The sequence below is a fragment of the Hyperolius riggenbachi genome, chromosome 1 (genome assembly GCF_040937935.1).
Source record: "Hyperolius riggenbachi isolate aHypRig1 chromosome 1, aHypRig1.pri, whole genome shotgun sequence".
NCBI classification, from domain to species: Eukaryota; Metazoa; Chordata; class Amphibia; order Anura; family Hyperoliidae; genus Hyperolius; species Hyperolius riggenbachi.
The window spans coordinates 95,573,475-95,585,507 of NC_090646.1; the positions used below are offsets into that span (position 1 = coordinate 95,573,475).

Genomic DNA, 12,033 nt, shown 5'->3' on the forward strand with positions numbered 1-12,033 from the left:
ATGATGCCATGGTATATACAGTTGTGTTCAAAATTATTCAACCCCCACTGAAATTGAGTGTTTTGGCCAGTTTGAAATTGATTTTGATCATTTCAGTCATCTTGTTTACAATTAAATTGAGAGAGGCACTTGTAAGTCAGAAAAATGTAATATAAAATGTATAATGCAATAACCACAAATGTCTTTTCTGTGCTCACATCATTATCAGTTGTATTCAGCCCCCAAGTGACATTCATTGGTAGTACAACATCCTTTTTCAGTTATAACAGCTTTTAAACGTGCAGCATAGCTTGACACAAGTGTCTTGCAGCGATCTACGGGTATCTTAGCCCTTTCTTCATGGGCAAAAGCCTCCAGTTCAGTCACATTCTTAGGCTTGCGCGCTGCAACTGCTTTCTTTAAGTCCCACCAGAGGTTCTCAATCAGATTTAAGTCTGGTGACTGCGATGGCCACTCCAAAATGTTCTAGCCTTTAAATTACAACCATGCTCTAGTGCCTAGGTTCTCAACATGTGGTATGCGTACCCCAGGGGGTACTTTTGATGGTTCCAGGGGGTACTCGGTCTTGATATACTTACTCAAAAATAACACATTTAGAGTTTTAGAAAATTATAAATATTATTTAAACAACACCAAATTAATATTTTAGCTAATCAAAAGCAATAGTAAATGCTTGGAAATTGTTTAGAAGCAATTATCATGTACTACAATTAAATATATTTTTGTCAAAGGGTACTTGTGATCATGTTTACTATGCCAGGGGGTACTTGTTGAGTACAGTGTTTTAAAAAGCGTTACATACCAATAAAATGTTGAGAAACACTGCTCTAGTGGACTTGGAGGTGTGCTTGGGATCATTGTCCTGTTGAAAGGTCCAACGTCTCCCAAGCCTCAGGTTTGTGACGGACTGCATCACATTTTCTTCCAATATCTCCTGGTACTGAGGAGAATTCATGGTACCTTGCACACACACTGAAGCTTCCCTGTACCTGCAGAAGCAAAACAGCCCCAAAGCATGATTGACCCCCCGCCATGCTTCACAGTAGGCAAGGTGTTCTTTTCGTCATAGGCCTTGTTCTTCCTCCTCCAAACATAGCGTTGATCCATGGGCCCAAACAGTTCTAATTTTGTTTCATCAGTCCACAGAACACTATTCCAAAACTTTTGTGGTAGTGTTCTGTGGACTGATGAACAGTGAGGAGTGGCCCATGTCTAGCTAGTGCCTACCACGCACCCTAATTAAGGGGTTTGGTCTGAACTATTATACTGTAAATGGAGGTTGTGATGTTTGGTGCATTATACACCTGATGAAGAACCGTGATGGTTCGTAACATGTAGTGTTGCTCCGCTTCTCAATACATGCTTTAAATAGCAAAGCCCTTTGTGTGTCACCTCTTCACTATTTGATTGTATTTGCAGGTACCTGTCATAAAGCCCATGGACTTAATGGTGGAAGTTACTCCTAGGAGGATATTCTCCAACGGTCACACGTATCATGTCAACTCCATCTCTGTCAACAGCGACTGTGAAACCTACATGTCAGCAGATGATCTCAGGATCAATCTGTGGCACCTCGCCATCACCGACCGCAGCTTCAGTATCCTTTTTCATAGCAGAAGATAAATACGCATATTACAAAGACAACGACAGCACTAGGGACACAAATATGTATAGCTGTAGAACAACAGTCAGAGCACTACAGGTGAAACTCAAAAAGAATATTGTGCAAGAGTTTATTTATTTTAGTAATTCAGCAGAAAAGGTGAAACTAATACAACAAAGTCCCCAGTATCCGGCACCGGTGGGAATCACCTGAAGCCGGACATGCTTGCCGGCTGCTTGAGCAACTGGACGGAAAGGAGCTGACCCGCGGGGGGCCCTTCACAGAAGCCGCTAGGAGCTACTGGAAGGCTACAAGATGTCGCTAAAGGCTCAGTGAGTATTTTAATGCCTGCAAACCCCCCTGAAAACTCCAAAAACAAAGTCCCAGTCATCCCCTCAGGCATGCCTGTTAGTTTACATTCCAGTTGCCTGAGTTGCGAATATCGGGGACTTTTCTGTATATGAAATAGGAACCCTTTGCAGGTGTTGTATTTGGATGAAATAGCTGATAATAGTCTGACACTGAGCTTAGACTTTTGGACATTTTCACAGTATTGTAATGGTCTGAGATGTTGGGGTTCTCATAGAGCCTGTACACACTACTGCGCTAGCGCTGCGTTTTTAAAATCACAAATCCCTCATGAAAATAGAGAAATCCACCAGTGTGTACAGGTCTTCACGATTTTCCTGATTAAAAAACGCATGCGATTTTAAAAGCGCAGCAGTGTGTACTATAAGCTGTAAGCCATAATCATCAAAAATACAACAAATAACGGCTTGAAATATCTTGCTTTGCATGTAATGAGTCTATTTCATGTATTAGTTTCACCTTTCAAGTTGAATTACTGAAATAAATGGACTGTAAGATATTTTAATTCTTCATCTTTCACCTGCACAACAGTAGCGATACATGAAATGTTCATAAATGTTCATAAAAACTACATATAGACAATGAGATGCAAAATATTCCAGATTGCATGCAAATTGTGTGACATTTGTAACTGGATCAATCAAAATTGGCAGAAATTGCAGTGAAATAAATATCTTATTGATCATCTCTAATGGAGATCCAGTATTTCATTGTAATTCATAGGTAAGTCATACTCTTGAGAACAATGTTGTGCCCGTTTCTACATTACAATGACAAAGTTTATACTAATGGTTTACAGCTTTTTTCATTCACAACTGCATAGTTGACGTTAGTACAAAATCTAATTCTGTATCTAAATTCAGTGCAATGGCACCTATAGAAGTAGCTGTATCTGGCTGATGTTTCTGACCCTTGTATAGGCATACAGTATGTGTGTGAATACTGCTGCCTGAAGAAACAACAAGTCTGTGATTTGTCCATCGCATACACAAAGCAGTCAGGAAGTATCTAGGAGGGGGCAGCAGTAATTTTTTTTCCTGTGTGCACAAAACAGACCCTGCCCAGCATTGCAGCTTCATCTCAAGGTTTTTTTCAACCATTTCTACCCTTCGCCCAAAGTTGTAATAAAAGGGTAGTCAAAAAAAGTTGAACTCTTTTTTTTTTTGTATTGTAGGATCTAAGATAATGCTGCAGTGCTGCTTGCAAAGAATTAACCTCTCTCAGCAGTGGGAGGAGGTGGGTGGGGTCGGGTGAACTGCTCTGTACTGTTTGAGGAACTCCCACTATGCCAGCAGCAGGAAGCAACATGACTAAGCCAGCTGAGTAGTTTCAGGCCCCTTTTACACTTGTGGCCAGATCCCCCCCCCCCCCCCGCATCCCTGCTGCAAGGGCAACATAAGTCTATGGAGACTTGCACACTTAAAGCGGAACAACATGGTGTGCTGGAAGTAACCAAACCGCCACATTCCGGCCTACTACACGTATTATGCAGCAATGCGAGTCAATGGGCGAGGCAGTAAGTGTAAACGATGGGAGCACGGTGCGCCACGGCGCACATGCACAGACCGACAGGAATCCCAGTGACATACTTCCTGCACAGCAGGGAGTACATCACTGAGTGGGGGGGAGGGGCGCTATATATGACCCTGTCGGTAGTGCAGGGTGATATGTAGGCGGGTTTCTGCGGTGCGATGGTCGTACCACAATCTAGAAGTGTAAAACCGGCCTCAATATATTTTTGGGCAAAATGTACAGGCGTACAATGCAGACTGATGCAAATGTTCCATTGTTTGCATTGCAAAAAACGAGGGTTTTACAGTACATTTATCCTTTACGTAAACCTGTATATATCAGCTCAGCAAATGCACTTAAATGTAAGCGGTGGCAGAGGCTAACTGGTCTAGACCTTTTGACTGAAACAACTGTGGCTTTTCTTCCCGTACTATCATCATTTTTTTTTTCAATACATTTTGCTAATAAGTGGACATTTCTCTTTCCCCTTTCAAAGGGGTTAATTTTTCTACCACTAAAAGTGTAACTGAATCCCCACAAATCCCTGGGAAATCCTTGCATGTGACACAGGACCATTGGTGTAGCCGTGTAATGATGTCTTTCTGCCTCCAGCAGGATGTAAAATCCTGGGCCGTTTTCATCTTGGCCGTGCCTGTTTCTGTGTTGTATTATTGATAGTGTTAGCATTGCGCTCTGTGCAGGAGAGGGTGTCTTTGTTGTTTGATTTGTGCACAGCTCATCTCTAGATTTAGTAAATGTGCTGATTACGGGTAGAAGATGGAATATACTTACCGGCAGAGGCAAGCTTCCTACGAGCCTTGAGATGTGAAGATTCAATTATTTTTGTGTCATTTGAAGCTTAGTCTTCATTCTTCGAGGGCTGATTATTTTTGCATTCACTTGGGTATATCCTAATGGCTCTGCGATAGCATCTATCCCAGATTATGCCGCATCAGTGCCATAAGGTAGAAATTCATCCCACAATAGTCATTTATTTCCAGGGTCGGTACTTTTAGGAACACGGGATCCTATTTCAATAATGATTGCTTCACTTTAGGACTCCTATGGGCTTAGATTAATTAGGAAATCAACAGAAGCTTCTCATTTCCATCAGTGGTGTTCGGTTTAATTTTGGCCTCCTCTCAAGAAACTCTCATGGAGCAATCCTCTGAAGTCACACACTGTCTCACTGAATGGATTAACTGATAGTAGAATAAATGGTAGATTGGATTAATGACAAAAAGGTGTCTTCTTTTTTTTATCAAGAACTTTATTGTCAAATTTTTAACCAGCCAATACAAATAGGCAATTTATCTGAGGACATCAATGTAAGTATTGTATTAAGGCAAACAACAGAGCTAATAAAGCAGCACAAGGCATAGAACCACTATGAACAGTTTCTATATAGCACATTAAAAGGGTAAAGAGGTGCCCAGGGTATAAAATTGGATTAAAAATAGAATAAAATATACTCCAAAAATAAACTCTTGCTTAGCTAAGCTACAGGCATGGATGAATGATAACTGGTTGAAACTTAATGCTGACAAAACTGAGGTCCTTTTTGTCCAAAGCCAGCGCTCGCCATCAAAACAGCTCTACCTTAAAGCAACACAAATCAGGATTGGGAATTCAGACATAAACAGCTCCAACCTTGTGCGCAGCCTTGGCGTACTAATCGATGGGGAATTGAGTTTCAGAAACCAAATTTCATCTGTAGTTAAATCTTCCTACTTCCATCTGAAGAACATTGCAAAGATTAAACATCTGATTCCCCCAGAGGATCTTCCAACCCTAGTCCACGCCTTCATCACATCACGGCTGGACTACTGCAATGCCCTTTATGCTGGCCTCCCCAAAAAGGACCTGCGTCGCCTGCAATTAGTGCAGAATGCTGCTGCCAGATTATCAACAAACCAGCCTCGCCACTGTCACATTACACCGATCCTTCGCTCACTGCACTGACTACCTGTAGAATGGAGAATACTCTTCAAGATTGGACTGCTGACATTCAAATCCCTGCACAATCTGAGCCCTGGATACATGAAGGACTTGCTGAAGCTGCACCACACCTCTCACAACCTCAGATCAGCAAGTTCTGTAAATTTGGTCACTCCCAGAGTGCACCTCAAAAAATCTGGAGACAGAGCCTTCTGTCATGCTGCCCCTACTCTTTGGAACTCCCTGCCACACCCAGTAAAGACAGAACCATCCCTGGAGCTATTCAAATCCAGACTGAAAAGCCACCTGTTTAGCCTGGCATTTCCGGACTTATAAAATTCTCCCTCTGTACCACGATGGTCTGAGCCATGCTTATGTGCTTTGAGTCCTACGGGAGAAAAGCGCTGTACAAATGTTGTTTGTTGTTATAAAATGAGAAGAATGTGAGGTGGCTTACCTTTTCGACTGTGAAAGTGTCAAGAAGAATTTATTAAGCACAGGCACTACAGAGAGGCGCTCAATACTACTGTCAGTCTGCAAACTGGCACTTGTATTGGTCTGAGGAAGCGGCCTTGGACCCGTGAAACGTGTTGCCTGTGCATAATAAATTCTTATTGTCACATTCGACTGTCTTCATTGAGGTAAGACACTCCACATTTATCTCCTTTTATTCTGTTTTTAATCCAGTTTTATCATAACCTGGGTGCCTCTTTACCCTATAAGATGCTTCACTCCCCACCATCCCACCAAGTTTTGAAAAGACCCCCCTTTCTGGTGGTGGACGCCACTGTAATTCCCAGTTGGGCTTTTTACCCGATAGAGCGACTGCTTCCAGTCCCGCAGGGACAACCCAAGTGGAGTCTGGATCATTGTCTCCACCTGCCTCAAGTGGTTGGCTGCTCCTTCTGCAACCCACCTTTGTGAGTAGCCCTTTCTGACTACACTATTATTTTCCATTAGACATTAACGAGCTGCACCATTTGGGCTCCTGTTGCCTCTGTGTCCTTTTTCCCTAGGGTGTCAAGACACGCCACCAATCGCAATTACGCTGTCTATAGCATTTTCCCGCTGATTGCGTTGTAATTCTCATTCACTCGAATGAGAATCGCAAAACGTGATTGCGGCATAATCACCAAAAATAGCAATGATTGTGTTCTGAAGTTCCGAGTGAGCCTTATGCTGCAATGTATTTTCCCCCACATGCGGGAACCAAGATGTGAATGAGCTCACCAATAAACATGGGTTGTTAGGATTCTGCATTCGGAGAAACAGTGTGAGTTCCCATCAAGTTTGAACCCCACCTAAGGGATACATGTAGACCCGTATGTTGTGGAATTTATATGGGTGGAGACAGTACAGCTTAACCTGGCCATGAGGCTGGATAGTGCCTGAGTATCATTTTATGTGGAACTATCTTTACTGAAGCATATTGCTGTGGCTATGTTGTTCTGGGCACTGGTGGTTGAATATAACAAAGCTGATGGTACTGCCCAGGGGATTATCAGCAGAGAGGGATCAAGTTGGTCAGCAACATTTGGCTATCAAGTACAGAACTGACTGTTAAGATATCACCCCCAGGTGCTTGGATTTGGCACTACTGGTGAAAGGAATGAAAGTCAGTATTGATTAGGACTGTCAATCGGGGTTAGTCATGGATGGTTAAAGAGAAGCTGTCAGCAATGCTATCTCAGAAAAAAAAACACATATACTGTATAAGTAGATAAATACTTGCTCTATTACATAACATATGTATTGCACTGTCCACATTTTGATTTTGATTTTAAAAAAGAGAAAATCCTTCTTAGCATTCCCCATGTTAACTGTGACTATCTTGAAGTCAATCCTGATGTCATTTCCTTTGTATGCATTGCCTGCCCTGCTCCCAGTCTTCAGGCACTGCCACCCAGCTCTGCAATAGAAAGTGCATTGTCTCTGCAGGAGAAATATTGGCCTATCAGAGAGGCACAGAGGTGTTTGAGGGGAAAACAGGAGGGAAAGAAGCTTTAGCCAATCAGGCTGCATTAGTTAAGTCTGAGACGTAAGTAAAGAAGCAAAAAAAAAGACAGCGCAGCATGCCCTGCAACTTCCTTTGTGCGGCAACGTACCAAATAAGAGTAAGGAAAACTGGGGAATTATCATTTATCAACAAGAAAAGTAATAGTAATTTTTAACTATTGAATTACCTGGTTAGCATCCTTATTACTTGTTTACCAGATAGAAATAAAGAATTGATTTTTAATTTTATGCCGGACGGTTACACTTTAGATGGTATGGCTCTGCATTCCTTGATTTATCTTTATGCCAGCCTAAACTTTGCAACAAGAGTTATTTGCATGTCCATCTCTATTGTAGGCCTATGTTGTGGCTTATTATTGCAATCTGCTAAAATGATGCTGCTTTTTATTCTGCCCGGCCAGGGCTGTAAGTGGTGTTGTGGGTGTGGCTTTTGCAACTCCCGTCTTATACTCGGGTCAAACATTTTTTTTCCGTTTTTGTAAGGTAAAAGTTGGGGGTCGGCTTATACTCAGGTCTGCTTATATTCGAGTATATACGGTATATGCTGCTGCTACAACATTACGGGCTTTAAAAATCACACAGTAACAACACATAATGAATATATAAAGTCAGCGCAGGTCTATAGTAATACAGATTTCGTCATTTTCTGGTATACAGGATCTTCGAACAAAAAGGTAAAGAAGCAAGGCTTACCAGATTCCAACAACCCACATTATAAGGTTGTAAACAAGTTTGATAGATGGTCCGCAGCACTTTCAAATGGTGTTGTTTCACCAGCGATGTTGCACACCACAAATTCCTCTGGAATATATTAGATATCCTGAGGTCGCAGAGACTCGCCAAAGAGGAGTCCAGTAGGATAGTGACATGAAAGAGATGTACGGCACATCTAAGTGTAAACCGTCTTTATTACATAACAAGTAAAACAATTTAAAAACAAGGATAAAAGAAACTCACATACGGGGCCCGTGCACTGGGATCCCCGAAAAAGTAGTGCGCATAAAATGGTCAATAGAAGACCTCAAATTAAATGGTGCCGCCTGTCGCCTGTGGGAAGCCAACAGGCGGCACCGTTTTATTTGAGGTCTTCTATTGACCATTTTATGCGCGCTACTTTTTCGGGGTTCCCAGTGCACGGGCCCCGTATGTGAGTTTCTTTTATCCTTGTTTTTAAATTCTTTTACTTGTTATGTAATAAAGACGGTTTACACTTAGATGTGCCGTACATCTCTTTCATGTCACTATCCTACTGGACTCCTCTTTGGCGAGTCTCTGCGACCTCAGGATATCTGCTATATTCCGGAGGAATCTGTGGTGTGCAACATCGCTGGTGAAACAACACCATTTGAAAGTTCCGCGGATCATCTATCAAACTATTACAACCTTATAATGTGGGTTGTTGGAATCTGGTAAGCCTTGCCTCTTTACCTTTTTGTTCGAAGATCCTGTATACCAGAAAATGACGAAATCTGTATTACTATAGACCTGCGCTGACTTTATATATTCATTGCTTGTGTGGACTTTTGGACATTGTCCTTCTCGGCTGCGGTCGCCTTCTGCCTTGGCACTGACACTTGTTGTTTATTTTAGTAACAACACATACCTTTTTTCTGTGCGTTCTGCTCAAGGCTGGATTTATACTTTTTGTGCGCCTAGGTCAAGTATGTTGTGGCTCCCCCTCCATGTGCTGCAGCACCCCTCCCATTCCATGTGCAGCCCCCTCTTGCATGTATATCATCCATGTACAGCAGCCCCACTCTTTCATGAACAGCTCCTTGAGCATCAGTTTCCTTCCCTGTGTGTGGCTCCCCGTATTTACCCTCCTCTTCCAAATGTAGTAACCCCTCCTTTGTGTCCAGGTGCCGCCTTAGGCTGCAGCCGCCCAAGGCCCAGACCTCTGTGGCCTTTCCAGAAATCCAGCCTTGATTCTGATATACTTTCTCTGTGCACTTGTGAGTCCCACCCATTTACACCGAATGGGACGGAAACAGAAGTCATAAAGACAGGTAGCAAGTCACCCACACGGAAACCTCGTACCTCTATTCACATTGTCACATGACTGTCTTTTGTGATTGGGGAAAACGATGTGTAGTCACAATCATACCTAGCAGAAGTAAGCCCAGACAAGCATCACAGAATGTCAAATAACTAGCTATTATAGGCATTTGACACATTTGGAAAAATCACTGGTTTCTGACAATATGCCTGATCTGCATTTGCTATAGGAAAAGAAAATAGTTCCTAAATATCGCCTTTTTGAAATGTTTTTGGGAAAAATGCCGTAAGTTGTATCAGAATAGCTGATAAATAAGATATTTTAAGGGTCCCTTTTGAAGCTTTTTTTATTGCAGCTAGTAATTATAATGGGCTTCTGGTTTTCATTCTTACTCGTCTTTGATTGACTGGAGACTGGCTGTGATGACTTGTAAAAGCTATTCCCCAGGCTTCCGTATAGTGCAGCTAATTGATGAGTAACTGCTATATGTCCATCATTCTCACTGCTTTAATTATTTGTGCTACATTTCCTCCCTGTGTCTTTATCTGCAGATGATCATTTATATGCAAAACTACCCTGGAGATCTATAAAACTGAAATCACACGAAAGCAAAAACGAACAGCTTTTTATAATAATGCCACGCATTCAAATAGTCTCTTATAGCATCCTAGAGCTGTCGGAAGCTACATTTGGACTGTCTGCTGTGATGAACTGAACTGATTTGTGGGGATGATCTTGTTCCTTTTATATCCCATAATGCACTGTAAACATGGACATGAGACTCGGTTCAGTAGGGCAAAATCAAATCCTTTCTCATCATTTTATCACTTTTATGGAGGACACTGTCTAATCATAACAAATAAACTAAAGTTGGCTATACATCTAGCGATTTGTCAGCCAATCAACCATCCAATTCGATAATTATTATCGAATCGGATGAAAATCGCTGCCCCTATAAGCCTGCGTGATCAACAATTCAAATGATTGCAATCCGAAATTAGTTGAGGCTGCTTTCACAGTGGGATGTTACAGGCGCACGTTAGAGCAGCCTGTAAGGCAGCCCAACTCACAGTAATAAAAATCAATGGGCTGTTCACAGTGCACACGTTACGTTACATTGTAACGCTGGACGTTCAAAGAAAGTGCAGCATGCTGTGCGTTATATGTGGTTTTAGCTGAGTTTGACTGTTTGCACATGCTCAGTAAGGGGAGAGTCCGCTATTGTTCCTAGCCACTAGAGATGTGGCGAACGGTTCCCGAGCCGTTCGCCGGCGAACAACTCTAAATCCATGGGCCTCTTACTACTTCCGGGTCGCAATGACCCGGAGTAGTACGCCTGCGCTGCCCGGCGGAGCGCGTCCTAGATCGCGCTCTTGTTGCCGGGCACTCTCTGCGCTTGTGCGTGACGTCATGCGCAGAGAGTGCCCGGCAACAGGAGCGCGATCTAGGACGCGCTCCGCCGGGCAGCGCAGGCGTACTACTCCGGGTCATTGCTACCCGGAAGTAGTAAGAGGCCCAGAGAGGTTCGCCAGGCGAACTGTTCGGCCCAACACTACTAGCCACATGGCTAATTAATATTCACTGCACTGTAGTGTTGTCCAGATCATGAATGATTCGGATCTTTGATCCGGATCTTTTTTGTGAGTCGAATCGTCTGAATCATCACAATGAAGGATTCTGTTCACAGTGGATGTCTGGAAGAAACAGGAACTGCAGCTTCTGTGCACAAGCACAATCTTCCTGCTGCATCTCTCCCTTCCCCATTAGCACCCTCAATGTGCCCTCATTCTCCTGCACCTCTCACTCTGCTGCACCCCTGCTCCCTGCTTCTCTAGTAAAATGATTCAAAGATTCGGTTCAAAGATTCGGATCTTTTCAATAATCCGATTCGAATCATCCGAATCATTGAAAAGATGTGGACTTCCCAGGATAGCACCAAGAGCCATATAACACGTCTCAATCTGACATCCAACTTCAACACCACCATGCGTTGCGTTAGGGGCACGTTATGCGACCTTAACGTCCCCTAAAACGCAACATCTTGATGTGAAAGAGGCCTAAATGTATCAATTGAACATGTTAGGAAATTTCGGGCTGATGTGGTCGATCGGGTGCACGGAAGTAACAGCATGTGATATCACGAGCAACAAAACCCTTTGCTGCTCCCAAATTGTATATGTTCCCACACAGTGCCTATGCATTAAAATACTTTACCTGTCATGCCGCCCACTACTGTTCACTGAGTGTCCACTGTACTTCCGCTTTCAGGTTCCATGTGGCTACCGGAATATAGCATGTGGGGTGCGTGTGTGACGTCACATGCACCCCACATGCTATAGCGCCGGCGGGCATGTGGGGCGCCATTGCGGAAGTAATGAGGACAGCGGACGGGTAAAGTGTCTTAATGCACGGGGGGTGGGGGGGTGGGGAGCTATGTACAAATAAAATGTGGGGAGATAGTGGCGAGGTAGTGGAAGCGCCGTTACGAGGCCTGAAATCTATCAGAAATCAGCCTTGCGAAGTAAGGGCAGCCAACAGATCTCTTTCTAATCAGATTTGATCTGAGAGAGATTTGTCTCTTGGTCTAATTGGCTGCCAA

At 43.1% G+C, this 12,033-nt stretch overlaps 1 protein-coding gene across 8 annotated transcripts in view; it reads left to right on the plus strand.

Moving 5' to 3' along the window:
• Positions 1–12,033, plus strand: part of PPP2R2C (protein phosphatase 2 regulatory subunit Bgamma) — a 183,521-nt gene that overhangs the window by 144,098 nt on the left and 27,390 nt on the right. For all 8 annotated transcript variants that reach the window (XM_068277208.1, XM_068277188.1, XM_068277180.1 and 5 more), the window contains one exon: positions 1,420–1,597. In XM_068277208.1, coding sequence (XP_068133309.1) covers positions 1,420–1,597 — 178 coding nt within the window. The remainder of the gene's footprint in view (positions 1–1,419; positions 1,598–12,033) is intronic.